Source organism: Sphaerodactylus townsendi, linkage group LG03 (genome assembly GCF_021028975.2).
Source record: "Sphaerodactylus townsendi isolate TG3544 linkage group LG03, MPM_Stown_v2.3, whole genome shotgun sequence".
Classification (NCBI taxonomy): domain Eukaryota; kingdom Metazoa; phylum Chordata; class Lepidosauria; order Squamata; family Sphaerodactylidae; genus Sphaerodactylus; species Sphaerodactylus townsendi.
In genome coordinates, this window is record NC_059427.1 from 41,620,352 (window position 1) to 41,640,750 (window position 20,399).

At 42.2% G+C, this 20,399-nt stretch overlaps 1 protein-coding gene across 3 annotated transcripts in view; it reads left to right on the forward strand.

The window, feature by feature from the left end:
* Positions 1 to 17,843, forward strand: part of LRRN1 (leucine rich repeat neuronal 1) — a 41,005-nt gene extending 23,162 nt beyond the window's left edge. For all 3 annotated transcript variants that reach the window (XM_048489966.1, XM_048489967.1, XM_048489968.1), the window contains exon 2: positions 14,738 to 17,843. In XM_048489966.1, coding sequence (XP_048345923.1) covers positions 14,956 to 17,106 — 2,151 coding nt within the window. In that variant the 5' untranslated portion in view covers positions 14,738 to 14,955 and the 3' untranslated portion in view covers positions 17,107 to 17,843. The remainder of the gene's footprint in view (positions 1 to 14,737) is intronic.
* Positions 17,844 to 20,399: the final 2,556 nt, after the last annotated feature.

Consider the following 20,399-nt stretch of genomic DNA (forward strand, 5'->3'; position numbering starts at 1 on the left):
GTCATTTCTGACAACGAATAAAATCTGGAAATACAGAGATACTTTGTGGCTTTCTGGGAAGGACCTTGGGAGGCTCAGTGTAATCCATAAGAACAAGAAAATCTTATGGACTAGCCCTTGCCAACATCAGCCTTGCAAAATAACCCTCTTCACCTACTTCCTAAAGAGATTAAGGAAAAGAAAATATTCCAGTTTGGAAAAGCTACTTCACATCTAATGTGACTTCATCAAGGAATTCCTCTCAGCCATTCTTCTAGAAATACTAATCTCAACTTCTGATTTCTGATTAACCTCACCCAAGACCACCTTCATTTACTTTTGGCATTGTCTAGTACAGTGATAACGAACCTTTTCGAGACGAGTGCCCAAATTGCAACCGAAAACCCACTTATTTATCGCAAAATGCCAACATGGCAATTTAACCTGAATACTGAGGTCTGAGTTTAGAAAAAACCGATTGGCTCTGAGGCGTGGGTTACTTGGGAGTAAGCTTGGTGATAGTTGGTGGTTTTGCTTTGAAGCAACTGTGCAACTCTTCCAACGGGTGAATCATGACCCTAGGAGGGTTTATTCAGAAGCAAACCCCGTTGCCAGCAACTGAGCTTACTCCCAGGTAAAGGATCATGCTTTAGTTCTTCGCATGAAAATCAGTGGGGTTAACAGCGCTTAACCTACAGCGGGGTTACCTACACTGCTTCCCCAAAACTAGGTCTTAGGTTTAATGCTAATAATCAAGCCCAGTGGTCCAGACCAGCCTAGATTTGGGCGGGGGGGGGGCTCTGTTTGCACGTGCCCACAGAGAGGGCTCTGAGGGCCACCCTAATTTTTACTATCCAACATTTAACTTAAGTGTCCAACACTTAAGTTAAGTGTTCCTCTCTTGTCTTCCCTCTGGAAGGCTAGAACCTCCTTTGTCCTGGGAGATCAGGGTCACTTAGCCTAATTTGAGGACCCATTCCTCCATATAACTAGCCCCCTCAACCGACACCCAGGGTTTCCCTGGACATCTCTTTGTCTGGCTAATACTGTCCCCCAAATGTATTCTCTTCCTCTTCTACTAGAGCATAGTGAGGGTTGCTGGACTTTGCTCCTTGGACCATTCTGCTCATAGAGCGGGTAATTATCACCTTTATTCTCCAAAACCTCTCGCTTTTTCAAACCTATTGCCTCAACACTATATACATCCTAGAACTGTGTGATTTTTCTGTGTGCTTTGACCATTTGTGTGTTTGCATTTTTGTGTTACTTTTCCTAACAAAAACTGTTTAAACTTTTACTCCGTTCTCCCGTAGATTTCTTGCAGAGACCCATTTCCGAAAATGTTGGTAATATGAGCTCACCTGATATCTTGTTAAAGCACGGTCTGCCCTTTGCTAATTCCCTACTCTAAAAGGGGCAGACCCAGCATTTTGGGAAACAGAGGGACAATATTTGCATACGTAAATAACATCTTTCACATGCTATGCTATGCTCCTAAAGTAGGGGCTACTCAGTTCTTGAGAGGACGGGACTGATTTTCCATAGGAAGGGAAAATGTTGTCAGTGTGTTTGAAAGTGTAGGGATTTTGCACCCTCCAACTCTTTTTTTTTATAGCTCCATTATGTCCCACAAGAGAACCTCAGAGAATTCATGGTAGAAGAACTGCTTCTCATCATTTTCTTGGCAATACTGTGGTGCAGTGGTTGGGTGTCTGTGCTAGAACTGGACTTGGATTCTAATCCCCCTTGAATATGAAACTTGTTGAATAATCTGAGACTGTTGCATTCTCTTCGCCTAATTTACCTCATAGTGAAGATGAAGAACAAAGGTCCATTTCGCACAGCACAAAAAAAGATGTCTGTAAGACTTGTTGAAAAGAAACGATTGCCTGTTTTCACTCCGCACACCCAAAATTAGATGTACAGGGGAAATCTTAAAAAGAGCTACCCCCGAAGGGCTCTGGGCGGGTTACAACATTATTTAAAACATTCCATAAACATTAAAATACAAATCCCAATTTAAAATTTAACAAGTTAACAATTTAAAATAAGCACTGTGATGACAGTAACTTGATGAAGTAGGCTCATCCTTCCCACTATATACTTTCCAGGCTGAAAAGGCATCCAGGATCTGGGCTTGCAGAACAAACGTCCTGAGGCAACCGTCAGCAAATAGAGGCAGGAAGAATCCTTTCACCAGCACAAAAAATTGTTGGGTGCAACAAGCAAGTGAAACTGACCAGAGAGCAAAATGATCAGGCGGGAAACATAAGATGCTCTGAATTCTTCACAGCCAGGCAGGAGATGTCTTGCAGGCAGCTTAGGGGGAAAGGGTACATTTTTTAAAAAAAAATAATCATAAGCAGAAATAAGGCTTCCTAAGGACATCTCTGGAAAAAGGCTGTGTGGTGTGCCTTCCCAGAACTCCTTCCTTGGGACATCTTATTTCAGCTGTGGAACGAACCAAAGTTGTGAAGATGAAAAACAAAACCTTACATTCCATCTGAGCTCTGGGGAGGAGGGGGTGATTGGCTTTAGTACACCACTGATTCAAAGATTTCTGTCTCTTTAGAAATAAACCATGGGAAATGGCAGCCTTTCCCCATCATCCCTTTTATGGGCAACTCTCCAAGTTCAGACAACAGATTGTGGTTGATTAAAGGGGAGTGTTGGAGCCAACATCTGCAAGATATATTTATCCCCAAGCTGAGGAGTTATACAGAAGCCAGTGTCCAGTGGAATTAATCCCCTAAAGTTTTTCCTCCTTCCCTTAGCTTAATTGCACCTGTATTTTCATAGATGATTGTGTTTACCGTTCAAGTAACTAATAATTGGGGATTTTGCCTTTTCGGCTCTAGAATCAGTAATTCTCCTTACACTAACGGTCCATAATAAGCCATCCATCTTCCTTGTGTACCTGTGCAATATACAATGTTGATTAATTCAAATGGGAAAGAAGTGAGATAAAAGGATGGAAGCAGAAATTTCTACTTCTGATACCTTGATGGCAATGGGTAGCCAGAATTGAGGACATGCTATTTGTAAGGACATAGTAACCAGAGAAACTTAAAGGTGGTATTGAGCATAACTTGTGGATGTTCAGGATGGGGAGCTGAGGTAATTGTGGGCATTTCATGATGGGCTGTATTTTATAACAGAATTGGGTTTTTTAATGCCAAGTGCAGGAATAGTTGAGACTGCATGCTGTATACTTTACAATAGCCTTTACAATAATCCTTTACAGTAATACACATGGCATCCTGGCAGCCATCTTGAGTATGGAACAACTGAAGTATGTAAAGAATGCTGTAACAGCTCTTTCAAATTATCACCTAATCAATAAGTTTCTACCTCCTGGTGTATAGAAAAGCTTATGACATTCTTGGCTTCATCAGATGCAGCTTTCAAATCCCAGAATGGGCCCAGGGCTGTAGAAAGGGAGAGATGGAATTGATTTGGAAGTAGTTCTTCAGTGCCAAGTCAACTATTGCACAATTAGATTTGCCTTGCAGGGCTTTTCCCCCTCTTCCCCTGGTCTTTACATTCTTAAAAGAGTATTTCTGTTCCCACTGAAAACAAGGATGTTTTGTGGAATAGCTAATCTGACAGCTCACTGTTTACAAGCTCTTATTATTATTGATATTTCTGATATGACTTGTAATGCTTACTGTGCTAAAATATTTAAGCTAGAACAACATTTTAAAAAGTGGCAGGTTCCTACTTTATTTTTCTTTTCCAGCCAGCTCTCCTGTAATAGTTAGAATGAAGTTGGTAACCATATACCCACAGAGCAAAACCATACATACAGTAACTATGACAACACAACACTTAGTATCTCATCCCATGAAAATATTCCTGTGTTCATCTAAAGACAAGTTTTTCTGTGTTCCCTTTTGCCAATTAAATGTTTGCCGTTAAGAACAATTTTTCACCATTACTGCAATCATGATATCTTAGGAGGCAAGTTGACAGTATTTTTATACCCCTTTTTCGACAAAAGATTCCCATTGGGAAGTAAACGAAGTGACTTGTGGCTGCATTTCAACATGGGAAAACTGCATAGGAGGGGGTAGGCCCCTTCTTACCTGCCCTGTAGTAGTGATCAGAATTTTCATGTGGAATCATAGAGTTGAAGGGGCTGTACAGGCCATCTTGTGTAACCTGCTCAATTCAGGAACAGCCAGAGCATCTCTGACAAGTGTTTGCGCAGCCGCTGCTTAAAGACTGCCAGTGAGGGGGAGCTCACTACCTCCCTAGGCCACTGATTCCATTGTTGCAAAACTCTTACTGTAAAACATCGTTTTAGTAATATCCAGTCAGAACCTTTCTGTCCTTAATTTCAACCCATTATTGTGAGTCCTAACCTCTGCTGCCTACAGGAACAGCTCCCTACCCTCTTCTAAATGGCAGCTCTTCAAATAGTTAAAGAGAAATATCATGTCCCACTATGACTAAACATTCCTAAGTCCCTTAGCCTTTCCTCAGAGGTCTTGGTCTCCAGGCCCCTGATCATCCTTGTAACTCTCCTTTGCACATCTCTGATTCTGTCCACATCCTTTTTGAAGTGAGACCTCCAGAACTGCACACAATACTCCAGGTGTGGTCTGACCAATGCAGTCTAAAGTGGGACTATGACACAATGCTTGTGTGAAGCAGAGTGTTTTCAGTGGACATGAAGACTTTCCAATGCAAGAACGAGCCTTTAGTTGTCATCTGCCTTGATTTTTAAGGTGGGGTGGCTCCAGAGTGCTATTTTCTGTGCGTGCACTACAGTGGAGGATAGTACGTACAATGCTTCCTCTGCCCAGTTGTCCTGTGGCTTACCTCACACTCAGAGGGAGAAAATGGTTGCAACCTTCACCATCCTCTTGAATAATGCATCCCCATAGGTTTGGCACTGTTGTGGCCTGAGCCGGCAAACAGAAGTATGGCAGGGATCTAGCCAGGATGAGCGCCAGCGGGAATTGTGCTTGATTATTCTGTGAACTATTGACTGCTCTGTGCCACCTTTAGAGATGTGCCCAGCACAGGTTGCCTGCTCACCTCATCCTAGCATCATGCCAAACGAATAGGGCTCAATCATTTTTTGTGGGCCGCAAATCAAATTTGTAATACACTTAGGTTTGCTGGTATCTACCTGACCTGTGCTTCCCCTGAATAGGCTGGCAGGAGGGAAAGTGAAGGAAAACAGCCAGTTGGATTTCATCTTCTGGAACAAACCTGGAAGTGACATTATACCACTCCAGGATTCAGTAGAAACTATGATAAAACAAGAGTTTCCACTAGACCCTAGAGCAGTGTGGCTCATTTCCAGGTTCAACCTGGAAATAACATCAGGATACTATCATGACAGCATCCCCATGTCCCTGACCCCCAGCCTCCTGCCATGTTCCAGCTGTTGGCTGGCAACCCTAATACATGTCCTTCTCCATCAACAAAACAGTTTCTTACAACATACCTATGATTTCTTGAGGCAAGAAAGAAGTTTGTTTTTCTTCTGAAAAATGCTTGCCTTTTCAACTTTTGTTTAATAACAACACCCAGTTTGAGAGTCTTGCACATTTACTGTCTAATTTGTAGCTTTTGGTTCATTAAAAAGGGACAGGCCTGTCAATATTGATTATTTTTATCCTACTGGATCAACATGGCTACAAATATTATACCAGTTAATTTTAAAGTTTTATGTTTCTGGGATTTTTCATTTCACTTACTTTTTTTCCTTTTTGCATCCCACCCCTCCCCCTCCCTCACCTCCCCCTGTTGTGGCTCACAAGTATCTTAAAGCGGCTGTGGCAGGGGGAGGGGAGGGGGAGGGGTAGCATGCAAAGGAGGGGAGGGGAGGGAGGGATGGCATGCAAGTGAGAGGAAGGAGGGGGAGGGGGAGGGTGGCACGCAAGGGAAGGGGAGTGATCACCAAGGCCCTTTATGGGGGCTCCCAATAATGAGGAGAGCCGGTACTCAGACTCCTCCTCCCCAAAACAGATCAGTTCCCATGTGCAACTCATCAAGCTGTAACATATAAACAAAAACATTGAACACACATAACAATATAACGGAGATCCAAAAATAGTGCAAGAAAAATGGGAGGGTGAGCGGGAAGAGCCAGTACAAGCTGGAGCCAAGAAAGGCCCCTGCTACCTAATTCTGTGCCAGTCAGGCCTCTTAGCCTTGCCCTCAGGGAACCATGTGGCTGGCATGGAGAAAAGGCCCTCTGCCATCCCTACACCTGGCAGCAACAGCATCCCTGGGTAAGTCTTGGGCTGAGTCGTTCCCATGTAATGATTCTTATAACAACACAGAATCACATAGCACACTATATAATACACAGCATATCTCATATGAGTTGTTACTTCAATTAGCCAGTTTTCTTTTCCTTTCTTCAATTCCAAAGCAATTGCAATTGTTTTATGTAACACTAAATTGTAACACTTTATGAACACAATTTTATTTTAACCCATCCTTCTGTTTATGCACAAGGAGCTCTGGGACTTGTAGTTCTTGATACAATAGACCATGTCAAATAGAGAAAAATAAATATCTCTCAGTCTCACTGGTTGAACTGCACACGAATACTCCCTCTAGGAAGGACAGCAGTTCAGAATGTTGCTGAGATTGCTGCTAACGCTGCTTCTGATTGGCTCTCGCAAATCTCACAAGAGACCTCGACATCAGATGCATGGATACAAGGGAATACGTTTCTATAAATATTCTCAGATTCAATCTGCAGTTTATCCTCAGTTTTTTCCTCAGGGTAATAGTGATTGTAGTTTGGCCTGCCACCCAACCCCAGTAAAGCATACCTTCTCCCAAACGCATGCTACTGATGGCAGCCTTCTCATTTTTACTGCTAGAAGAGACTTCAACTGCATTTGCTCAAGCTGGTCTTTGTTGTGCTAGAACAATAATTCTCGGAGTTCAATCCAATGGAGAGGTGCAAATGGAAGCAGCATAAGGTTGCATCTGCTTCAGTGGCATACGGGGTGAATATGCTGGTGGAGGAGCTGTTATGTCAGTGGTGGGCACCCGAACCTGGAAGTTGCTGCATGTGCTGGTAGCCCACTGCCACAGGAGCTTGTGCCGGCATGGACAAGAGTGTTCTCGGAGGCGGAGCTAACTTTAGTCGGCTTCCTGTGCCCTTTCGCCCCAGGAACTCTTCCTTTCCTGGGCACAGACGCCACCCAAAAGGGTGATGTAAGCCGTCACTCTCAATGGGGATTTTTTTGCCAGTCAACAGGTTTTTCAGTTTATTTTCTTGGCAGTAGTGCCACCAAAGGCCTTTTGGGAGGTGGTGCAGCAGCACTGTACCCAGCCACTGCAGATCTATCCCCTCCTCCCCTTTGGATTGGGCTACCTGAGTTATGCTCTCTACAGGTTCATCCTGGGTGTGGTTCAAAAAAAAGTTAATCCGAGTCATCCCTTTTATATGTCGGTTTGTGTGACTTCTTTTCTCTTTCCCCACCTGCCTCAGAACATATTCATGTATAAGGTGGGGTGTACTTAAAGTTCTTCTTGGTTTAGAGGAATTACTTTGTTCTCATAAATTGGTGACACTTAGAGGACCCCAGACCTAACTACATATTACACACTAATACGTTTGGAACACCTGATAGTTGTTTCTGTGCAATAACAACTATGTGAGAAGGTGACTTGGAGGAAACTTAACCCTTTCACTGACTGCTCTTTTTTCCCAGATACCCTTGAGCTACTTTGTTCCCCCATAGAATTACAAAAGCATGGGTGTATTTCATGCCATGGCTAGTCAGCCGAATGAGAATTCACTGATATGCAGGGAGGCCTCTGCTGAGCTCTACAATAAAGGGCATTGATGTTTAAATTGTGAGAGGCCTATCAGTACAATACCATTTTTTGGATAGTGGAGAATTTTGTTTCCCGTTCAAAGTTTATGTCTGTCTGCAGTGGGAAATGGAACTTAGTTTTATTTGATGAAAGGAAAAAATGTATAACTGTGTAATATGGAATATATTAATCAATGTGATATAAACATTAACAAAGCAGTGGAATTGAATTTACAGTGTATCCTAAGTCTGGCTGTTTTTTAAGTTTTTCAGAACTCTGAATTAGATAAGTAAGCTTTATAAACAGTCGTACCTAATATAGTTTTAAACACAGAATTGAACAGTCGATGTCATTGCTGTCTTCTTAGATATATATGTTTTTCTGCTTAGGGATGAACACAGACTTCTGCATTCCTTTCATTATTAATTACAAAAAATGTGGTATTTTCATAATTAATGTGAAGATGAAACACATTTCCAACCAAAGAAGGTTATAGTAAACAAACAAAAAAAGACACCCTAGCTTTTTTTTCCAGTTTGTTCTTATTCTTTTGTTATCCAGACTCCTTTCTTTGGCTCGGTTTTCACTACTACAGGGCATCCGGCATTTTCCTAATGAGGGCATAAGCTCTGTTCTGTAAGGGGAGTGGGGGGGAAAGAACCTCTAGGTTTTCTTGACTGACTACAAGTTATAACCACTAGTATTACACATACAGTGTAGGACTTTCCTCCTGGTGTCCTACCAATACCTGCTCTGATGTGCCAAATTTCCCTGTGTTTGCTCCCCTGCTTATTCTCCAAATCTTATTCCTTGTCCAAGCAAATCTCCCTCAGGGTCCTCCTGATGCTGCATGCCTGGCCAGATGCCATACCTGCTGTGTGCCACCAAATGCCCTTGCCTTGTCAGCCTGCCGCTTCCTTGCATTACTATCTGGCTGCAGTAGCAAACTCCCTCATTGCACGTGGATGTCTGCATTACTGTGGAATCTTCCTCATCAGTTTTCCCATATACCTTAAAATAAGCAACTAATGACATTTGTTGCCTGAAAAAGGGAGAGTCCTTTGTCTGAAATTTGGAAGTGCAGATGCCCTCAGGGAGTTCTATAGCCCCCATGAAGTTTGTCCAGTTTGGATGGAAATCCATGTAAGTGTAAATCAATGGTGTATCTTGGGAGGCGGGGGACTTTTGACTCAGGCGGCATTCGCTTGAGTCATGTAGGAGGGCGCATTTGGCTGCCTGTCCACTGCCCGCCACTTCTACCCTGTTTGCTCACTTACCTTCTGCCACTCTCCCATCCCTCTTGCTTGCCTGCTGCAATCACTTGCCTTCTGCTGTTCGCCCACCATGTTTGCTCAGCTGCCTGCCCCTGCTGGTCACTTCCATCTCTTAGTGTTTCTTGGCATCACAGTGAGGCAGTGTGGCTTCTACAGCCTCACCTGGGCAGCTCCCTCTGTGGCATCTGGGGAGAGGGGCTCTGGGTTTGGAACAGACCCTGCAGGGGCAGCGAGGGGCTTGTTCTGCTGCCCCTTCTATCCCCCTTTCTCTCCCTTTCCCCTTTTTGTTTCCTTCCTCATTCTCTGTTTTTGTCGTTCTACTGCCATTTCTCTCTATCCCCCTTTCTTTCCCTTCTCCCCATTCTGTTTGCCCTCCACTTGTGCCATGAAAGTTCACTAGGTGACCTTGGGCCAGTCTCTCTCAGCCTAACCTACCTGACAGGGCTAATGTGAAGGTAAAATGAAGGAGAAGAGCATGATGTAAGTCGTTTTGGTTCCAGTAAGAAGAAAGGTGGGTCAGGAAATTCCTGAAGATTTAGGTATTAAGCAGGGGTGGGGGTGTTGGGGACAGAAGGAAACGGAGCAGGAAAACATGGTCATAGAGTTCACCTGCCAAAGCAGTCGTTTTCTGCAAGGTAACAGATCTCTGTAATTTGGCCTGCACCTGGAGGTTGGCAACCTTAATTTAATGTAATTTCTCTGAGTATATTTAGGTTGCCCCAGGAGTTAAAAGAACCTTCCAGAATCACTGCTGTCTCCTCAGATGCGGGAAAGGGTGGGGCGCAAAATCAATTCTTGTCCTGGCCTACTTTTTCTGTAGATACGCTACAGGTATAAACCCAGAGCCATTTTCTCCAGGGAAACTGATCTGTCATCTGGAGATCAGCTTTAGTCCCAGAAGATCTCCAGCCTCCACGTGGAGGTTGGGAGCCCTAACAAAATAGCCCATTAAATCTTCTGCAAACATTTTTCCACCAGTGTGTTTTCCTGTGTTTGTTCTTGGGCCAGAAACAAAATCCACTGACTTGTAGTATAGCTTCTTAGAAGGTTACCAGATGGTAGTTCTAACCATGTGGCATGTACAGCATAAGTTGCATCTGGCCACAAAGTAAATGCAGCATTACCCTATCATGGGAAAGTACCCAAGACTGGCAGCTTGCGTGGTTAGAGGGTGTGTATTTCTGTAAATGGAGAAGCCAAGTCAAGAGTCACAAAACAACAGAAGTTAAATGCTTGATTTTTTAAAAAAGGCATATTGGACCATTACATAGATAAATATTCCAAATGTATTACTTAGTTGCCTTTCCTTTGAGCACGGCATATCTTATGCAGTTGGAAAGAATGAAACGAATGATTGACTCCAAGCACCCACACTAGGGAAGAGTACTGAAATAATGAACAAAAATTATATATATTTCTGTTTCAACCCTTTCTTGTGAAACTTTGACAGTTTTTGCTCTTTGAAGTGGTTAGGAAAAAATTGGTAACCACTGCATACATTTTATTTTTGCTACTTAAAAAAATACTTTATTCCATTCTGGACGCCCTGATTTATTGTAGTCTTGCATTATTAATTTTTGTAATATAATGTAATGGCTTATTTTTGTAATTGCTTATTTATTTATTTATTATCAATTTTAGAATAGAATAGAATAGAATCTTTATTGGCCAAGTGTGATTGGACACACAAGGAATTTGTCTCCGGTGCATATGCTCTCAGTGTACATAAAAGAAAAATACATTTGTCAAGAATCATAAGGTACAGCACTTAATCATAAGGTACAGCACTTAATGATTGTCATATAGGTCTAGTAAGCAATCAGGAAACAATCAGTAGTAATGAAAACATAAAATGTAAAATCATAAAATAAAATAAAATGTAATAAAATGTCAGCACAGGCTATAGTCATACAGTCATAAGTGGGAGGAGATGGGTAATAGGAATGATGAAAAAAGTAGTGCAGTAATTATATAATAAGTATATAATAAATAGTTTAACATTATCGAGGGAATTATTTGTTTAACAGAGTGATGGCATTCGGGAAAAAACTGTTCTTATGTCTAGTTGTCTTGGTGTGCAGTGCTCTGTAGCGATGTTTAGAGGGTAAGAGTTGAAACAGTTTATGTCCAGGATGCGAGGGGTCAGTAAATATTTTCACAGCCCTTTTTTTGACCCGTGCAGTATACAGGTCCTCAATGGAAGGCAGGTTAGCAGCAATTGTTTTTTCTGCAGTTCTGATTATTCTCTGAAGTCTGTGTCGATCTTGTTGGGTTGCAGAACCAAACCACACAGTTATAGAGGTGCAGATGACAGACTCAATGATTCCTCTGTAGAACTGTATCAGCAGCTCCTTGGGCAGTTTGAGCTTCCTGAGTTGGCGCAGAAAGAACATTCTTTGTTGTGCTTTTTTGATGACATTCTTGATATTAGGTGACCATTTTAGGTCATGAGATATGATGGAGCCTAGAAATTTAAAGGTCTCTACTGCTGATACTGTGTTGTCTAGTATTGTGAGAGGAGGTAGGATGGGAGGGTTTCTCCTGAAATCTACCACCATTTCTACGGTTTTAAGTGTGTTCAGTTCTAGATTGTTCCAGTGGCACCACCTAGGCTAGTTGTTCAACCTCCCGCCTGTATGGGTTTCATCGTTGTCTCCGAATGAGACCAATCACTGTTGTATCATCTGCAAATTTCAGTATTTTAACAGATGGATCGTTTGAGATGCAGTCATTGGTATACAGAGAGAAGAGAAGTGGTGAAAGTACACAGCCTTGGGGGGCCCCTGTGCTCATTTTACAGGTGTCTGATGTAATTTTTCCTAGCTTCACCTGCTGTTTCCTATCTGTTAGGAAGCTTGTGATCCACTTACAAATATGCTCAGGTACTGCTAGCTGATTTAGTTTGGTTAGAAGAATGTCCGGTCTGATAGTATTGAATGCTGAACTAAAGTCAACAAAGAGGACCCTTGCATAGGTCTTTGGCGATTCAAGATGCTGTAGGATATAGTGCAAAGCCATATTAACAGCATCGTCTGTCGATCTGTTTGCTTGGTATGCAAATTGCAAGGGGTCCAACAGTGGATCCGTGATGGTTTTCAAATGGTACATCACTAGCCTTTCAAAAGTTTTCATAACTACAGATGTTAGAGCAACTGGTCTGTAGTTTTTATACCGCCCCTCCCCCAAAGGGCTCTGGGTGGTGCACAGCATAAGTTAAAACAAGAAGAAGGAGAAGGAGGAGGAGGAGGAGGAGCAGTAGTTTGGATTTATATCCCCCCTTTCTCCCCTGTAGGAGACTCAAAGGGGCTTACAATCTCCTTGCCCTTCCCCCCTCACAACAAACACCCTGTGAGGTAGGTGGGGCTGAGAGAGCTCCGGAAAGCTGTGACTAGCCCAAGGTCACCCAGCTGGCGTGTGTGGGAGTGTACAGGCTAATCTGAATTCCCCAGATAAGCCTCCACAACTCAAGCGGCAGAGCTGGGAATCAAACCCGGTTCCTCCAGATCAGAGTGCACCTGCTCTTAGCCACTGCTCTTAGCCACTACGCCACTGCTGCTCCTACACTAATGGAGCATATAAACAACACTAATGGAGCATATAAACAAACACAATCACACATAATATACGCTCCACTAAACATAATATTAAAAACCCCATGAAACAGCGTATCATACAAAAATATTGGCGTCCAGCGTTAAAATCTTCATAAAAACCCTCCCAGAAAACGAAAGGGAGCGGGGGCCCCATAGATGTTAAGGCTTGGGAACTGTTATGGCTGAATTGTGGTTCTCATATATAAAAGTTAGAAAGAACCTTGCAATACCCAGGCTTTGTAGCGTGATCTACATGCATAATTATATTAGCCCCTCAAGATTATTACTCTAAGAAGAGATGTAGGAATTATAATAGATACCCAGTGTGAGGTAATTGTTAAGAGTAGTGGACTCTAATCTGGAGAACCAGGTTTGATTCCCCATTCCTTCACATTAGCTGTGGATTCTTATCCGGTGAACTGGATTTGTTTCCCCACTCCGACACATGAAACCTGCTGAATAACCTTGGGCAAGACACAGTTTGTCAGAACTCTCTCAACCCCACCTACCTCACAAGGTGTCTGTAGTGGGGAGAGGAAGGGAAAGAGTTTGTAAACTGCTTTGAGACTCCTTCCAGTAGAATAAGGTGGGGTGTAAAGTGTAATCCTCTGGATTTTATCCAGAAGATTTCATAAGCAAGCAGGCATAAGTAGGGTCAGGTACATTCAGTATGCCTGGAAAACATTGTGAGCATATAGAACTTGGTTTTTAAGCAGTCCAGATCTATAAAGTATGCATTTCACTTTATTTTGAATGGTGCAGGTTTCAAGATGTTGGGGTCTTAGCCTAGAGTAGGTATTCCTAAAATGTGTGGTACCTCCCTCTTAGGGGTGGTAGAAACATCAAGGGAGATGATTAGGAATTTTGGGGTGGTAGGGGGCGACGCAGAGATTCCTAAGCCAATTGGCAAGAAAAAAGTCTTGTCCTTCCATCCTGGTGACTGGTGAGTTTTAAAGGAAACGCAGCAGCATTCTGCTTGCTGTGGAGCCATTGGGGCGGGAGAGCATAAAGCCTTGTTGCTGCTGCTTTGCAAGACAAGATGTTCTTTTGCAACAGCACTCACCTCAGTGTGTAGCCCGGGACAGACAGACAGGGAAGCCAAGGCAAAGAGTCCCATCGCTTCTGCTTTACAAAGCAAGATTTTTTTAAAAGGGAAAGCAGCAGGACTCTCCTCGCTGTGTAACTGGAAGGGGGGGGGGGTAGGTCAAGGCAAAGAGCTCCATTGCTCCTTCTTTGCAAGGCAAACATTTTTAAAAGGAAAAGCAGCAGCACTATCCTTTGCTGTTTAGCCGGTGGGAGGTGGGGGAAGCCAAGGCAAAGAGCCACTCTATTTCTGTGCCCTGTTAACATGGTTCTCTCAAGACGACCTTTCTGATCGCTATCCTGCACAGTGGGACAAAGGCAAGATGTACTGAGTGGGACTTCAGTGCAGGCACCCAGCTTCTTCCCAAGCAGAGAAACAGGCTGAACTTTACTGAATGTAGGGATTTCAAACTTCGTCTTGCAGCCTGATGCTGAGAAACTTATATCCCTGCACTAAGCCCATCCATCCCATTAAGGCTGTGAAGACATAATGGTTGAGATACAAACATGCCCTTTCATATTTCTAAAACAGCTCAATAAATTGGTTTACTTTGACTAGACATGTTCTATTTGTGAAATACATGTGTTCACAGTGTTAGAAATTGTTTTGAGTTTGCAGTAAACCTCAAAGCAAGAAAGATGTGTGTGTTCATACGTGAGGAGGCACTAGGGATGTGGCCTGGGAGCCAAGGGGGCGGAGTCTGAAAAGGTTTGGGAGCCACTGGTCTAGAGACAGAGTGTGCAGGCCACGAATTCTCTCTTGCTGCGACTGACAAGTGTGTAAGACCGAGAAGAGACGCTTGTTCCCCATAATGCGCATGAACTGCTTTGACTGATAATTGCACAGAAATCATATTATACACGTAATAAAGTTAATAGATGTTAAACTTCCCCTCATATAGAAAGGATCCAAAATACTTTTCCGTGGCTCTGGAAACAGTGTATGTTATAAGACTTTAGAAATAGTGTTAATTTTTTAAAAAATAAGTTTTATGTCTCTCTTCTTTTCAGGTGTACCGCTATACACTGATTAAAGTAGCTCACAGAGAACACTGAGTGAAAATAGTGGTGTTGGTGAAGATACATTGGATCCTAGCTACGCTTCCGTTCATCTGAGAGTGCTGGCTTTTTTAACAGCAATCTTCACTACGCTTATTTCTTGCTCAAGTATAAATTTGGTATTTCCATTCCTTGCAAGGGATTAACTGATAGAACCTACTAAACCCAACATGGCTGGGATTAATTATATTTTAAGAATTTGCCATTTGGTACTGGGATTACTCATAAATCCATTCAGCGCATCTTCCATACAGAACAATGAATGTCCACAGTTGTGTGTCTGTGAGATCAGGCCGTGGTTTACGCCCCAGTCAACCTACAGAGAAGCTACAACAGTTGATTGCAATGATCTTCGTTTAACAAAAATCCCCAGCAACCTATCCAGTGACACCCAAGTTCTTTTGTTACAAAGCAACAACATCGCTAAGACTGCAGAAGAGCTCCAGCAGCTCTTCAATTTAACAGAGTTGGATTTTTCACAGAATAATTTTACTAGCATAAAAGACGTGGGGCTGTCAAATCTCACCCAACTTACTACTTTACACCTGGAGGAAAATCAGGTCACGGAAATGACGGATTACTGCTTACAGGATCTGTGCAACCTTCAGGAACTTTATATAAACCATAACCAAATCAGTACCATTTCTGCAAATGCGTTCTCAGGCCTGAAGAATCTTTTGAGACTTCATCTTAACTCCAACAGATTAAAAATTATTGACAGTCGTTGGTTTGATTCAACACCCAACCTGGAAATTTTGATGATTGGGGAAAATCCTGTGATTGGAATACTAGATATGAACTTCAAACCGCTCTCAAATTTAAGAAGTCTGGTTCTGGCTGGCATGTACTTGACTGACATTCCTGGAAATGCACTTGTAGGTTTGGATAGCCTTGAAAGTCTATCATTCTATGACAACAGGCTGGTTAAAGTTCCTCAGCTTGCCCTTGAGAAAGTTCCAAATCTAAAATTTTTGGATCTTAACAAAAACCCAATCCACAAAATCCAAGAAGGAGATTTTAAAAACATGCTTCGTCTGAAGGAACTTGGAATCAACAGCATGGGAGAGCTGGTTTCTGTTGATAGATATGCACTAGACAATCTTCCTGAACTTACCAAGCTTGAAGCAACAAACAATCCAAAGTTATCTTACATACACCGTTTAGCATTCCGGAATGTCCCCGCTCTGGAGAGCCTGATGCTTAATAACAATGCCTTGAATGCAGTCTACCAAAAAACAGTGGAATCCCTTCCAAACTTGCGTGAGATCAGCATTCACAGCAATCCCCTCAGGTGTGACTGTGTCATCCATTGGATAAACTCAAACAAGACCAATATCCGTTTCATGGAGCCCTTATCAATGTTCTGTGCCATGCCACCCGAATACAGGGGGCAACAAGTAAAGGAGGTAATAATACAAGATTCCAATGAGAAATGTCTTCCAATGATTTCTCATGACACTTTTCCGAATCATTTAAATTTGGATATTGGCATGACGGTCTTCTTAGATTGCCGGGCCATGGCAGAACCAGAACCTGAGATTTATTGGGTAACTCCACTTGGGAATAAAATAACCACTGACACCCTTTCAGACAAGTACAAGCTTAGCAATGAAGGGACTCTGGAAATATCTAATATTCAGACTGAAGATTCTGGAAGGTACACTTGTGTAGCCCAAAACCTAGAAGGTGCAGACACCAGAGTAGCTACAATAAGAGTGAATGGAACATTGCTGGATGGTACTCAGGTGCTGAAAATATATGTCAAGCAAGCAGAATCTCATTCAATCCTCGTCTCTTGGAAGGTAAACTCTAACGTCATGACCTCTAACTTAAAATGGTCATCCGCCACAATGAAGATTGACAACCCGCACATTACCTATACCGCAAGGGTCCCTGTGGATGTGCATGAATATAACCTTACGCATTTGCAGCCCTCCACAGATTATGAGGTTTGTCTCACTGTATCCAACATCCATCAGCAAACTCAGAAGTCCTGTGTTAATGTTACAACAAAGAATGCAGCGTTTGCCCTGGACATTACTGATCAAGAAACAAGTACAGCACTGGCTGCCGTTATGGGGTCCATGTTTGCTGTGATCAGCCTGGCCTCTGTTTCTGTTTACGTTGCTAAACGGTTTAAGAGGAAAAACTATCACCATTCACTGAAAAAGTATATGCAAAAGACCTCTTCAATTCCACTGAATGAGCTGTATCCGCCACTTATTAACCTCTGGGAAGGTGACAGTGAAAAGGACAAAGAGGGTTCTGCGGAAACGAAGCCGACTCAAGTAGACACATCCAGAAGCTATTATATGTGGTAACTCAAGACGATATTTTGCTTCTGGTAGTAAGGAGCACAAAGACTTTTTTGCTTTATTCTGCAAAAGTGAAGGGTTTTGAGACTTTTGTATTTTTTGACTTTGCTAGTTTTGTGGCAGAGTGGTGAGGACAGGTGGATATTTCAAAAAAGAATTTAGTATAGCGTATCGCAATGGTTTCGACACACAAAATGGCAGCTTCACCTAGCTTCCAGTTTCTTTTTAGTTGTGCTTAATTTAACAATGCTGTTCTAACTATGGGGGGAGGGGGAAATGAAAGGTTGGGAATGCCTGTGATCTACCAGAAGCACGACCCCTTTCTTCTGAAGCCATCAACAGAAAGTACAGTTTCCTGCAAATTGACACCAACTTGAAACTACATTAAACCAGCTTTGTCATAATCTGGTCTAAGGACTCTTCAATTGAGATAAGATGACAAGATTTTGAACAATATTAGTTGGCTGTACTGTAATGTTGTATCAACTGATTTGAATGTTTATTTTTTTTTGTCTATGAACAATTGATTTTTCTTTCCTTTTTTAATAGTTGAAGAGGCTTAGGTAAAAGCTAATAAGGAGATTGAAGTATGTACACTTTTTTCAATGTAACAAACTAAATGTTAATTGCTCTTTTATTATATTTAGTCGAAACTTTTGAAGAAACTTAGTATTTTGTTCTGTGTAATCCACCAACACCTTGCATAGAATGAAGACAGAAATATAATAAATTATAGTTTTTGTTCTGTTTGGTTTTTTTAAGAAGAGTTGCGATAGTTTCTCTCTTTAGTTGCATCACCAGCTTGAATTTTTGGTTATGTTCTTGGCATAAAAATATCCAAGCTCATATAAAACTGTGGGTCTCTGGGTCAAATAAGAGTTCATCTCTCCCCCCCCCCCCGCATTTTTCTTTTAGCAATTGTGTATTTTATAAACTAACAAAATAATTGTGAGAATTTCCTTAGAAAGATTTTGTGTTGAGTAAAAAAAAAATCACTGTGTCAAATCTAAAAATATGCAACACACATTGCGTTCATACTGCTGCCCTTACAGTATCTACAGAAGAAAGAAAACATCCTGAATTGTTCAGAATGCATACAAGATTGAACATTTATGAGAAAAAGCTTGAGCTGTAGGTCTGGGATCCTGTGAAGTGTTAAGCTTCCTTATTAAAAAGGGTAATAAGCTAATTGGTTCTCATTAGGCTGCATGTAATTGTTTTTCTAATGCAGCGGACTAGAATGCTGACTCATGGATGGTAAAAGCATCCTTTTTCCCTGGGAGCCTCAATGCATAATGAACTGGGACTGAAGATTCTTTTGTAAGAAACCTAATCAAGGTTCTCTTCTTCATAAGGAGAGTTGTCTAAAATGTGTACAAAAAAACTCCAAGGAATAGATAACAATTGTATGCCTCAAACAGATATCCTTCCTTCTGCCAGTAGCACCTCTGTTTTGTTGTGATTACCTTCAGTTTGTTACTGTGATCCATTTGAAAACTGCCTCCAGTCACCTGTTCAGTGTCCATATCCTCCTTGGAATCTGCTAGAAGCTCAAGACGGAGTTGAGTGTAATCTGTATATTGGTGGCAACTCAGCCCAAATCCCTGAATCATGTCACCCAGCAGGTGTGCATGGATGTTGAAGAGGGGGACAATATGGAGCCTTGTCGAATCCCACAAGCTAGAGGTCAAGGGATGGAGTTGCAACCTCCCACACCCAGCACGACACTGAAGCTACCCTGTTTCCCCGAATATAAGACATCCCCCAAAAATAAGACATAGTAAAGGTTTTGCTGAAGTGCGAAATATAAGGCATCCCCCGAAAGTAAGACATAGCAAAGTTTTTGTTTGGAAGCATGCCCGACGAACAGAACAGAGGAAAAATAAGACATCCCCTGAAAATAAGACATAGCACATCTTTGGGAGCAAAAATTAATATAAGACACTGTCTTATATTCGGGGCAACATGGTACTACAATCCCAACCCCAAAAGGTGGTCCAGAAGGCTGCCACGGTCAATTGTATCAAAAACCATTGGGAAGTCCAGAAAAAGTAACAGGATTGCACCCCAGCTGTCCATCTTCTACTGCGTGCTATCCACCAGGGTAGCCAAGGCCCTTTCAGTCTCATAACCAGACTGGAATGGATCAAAACGTTCTGCTTCATTCAAGCACCATTTGTTCAATTACTTTGGACGTATGAGACCTTGCATATTTGAAAATTGTACATTTGAGAGTGGAAGTAGGTGTTCAGCTCTCTTGAGTCCAGAGTATGTTTCTTTAAGAAATGAGGCAGGGACATCCACCCCATCTCTCAAGGAGGTGGCATTTACTGTTTTTGGATCCAGCCTGCTGCCACCCTCAGTTGATGTAAGCAGCTAATAGGGGCAAGGGTCATACAGGCAGGTGGTAGGTCTCAAATTTCTAAGAATTCTGTCTATATCCTTAGACTGGGACAAGATGAAAGGTATCACACACAAATAGGCACCCTGATGTTTTCTGATGTTGCCACTGCTAATTCAGAGTGCAAGTATGTAGAAGATTTTATGCAGAAAACACTTAGCAAAATAAATCATAGTGCCTGCAGGAACAGTTCACTTTTTGTAGTCCAAAACCTAATAAGTCTGTATTGTGTTCTTTGTATGCCACCACAGCCATAAGCTTTAAAATGAATCTGCTTGTTCAGATATGTCCTAAGTCTTTCTCTACTGTTATTCCCTTGTCCTTTCATTGTCCATAGCACCTAAGTAAACCAAGACTCTGCCCAGGCTCTTAGACTTGATAGAAGGCATTTAGGAGACATTGTGTCAATTGCCTGGGTCATTTCCAGAGGTCAATCAGGGCATTGTTAGAAGTTCTTATATCACCACAACAAAATTCTAATATCATCTGAAAAACAATTGGATCCACCAAGCTATGGGAACAGGGCATCTTAACTATTCCCTCAACTTCAGTCTAAACCCCAGCAAGAAAGCATCTGTTCATACCAAGGGGGTTATCTTCAAACATCAAACCTTCAGATCACTTCCCTGCTCAAGCAAAACACCAGATCAAGGTTGTAACATACACAGTACGGGAGACCTATTTATTTATTTTGCTGTTGTAACAGCTGACATGGTGACCCCTTAGGTTTCTAAGGCAAGAGACGTTTGGAGGTGTTTTGCCATTGCCTTCCTCTGCATCATGACTCTGGTATTCCTTGCAGGTCTCCCATCCAAACGCCAGCCACGGTCAGGGCTGGGAGTATGTGACTGGCTCAAGGTCAGCAAGCTTCCATGGTGTGAGTGGGGATTTGAATCTG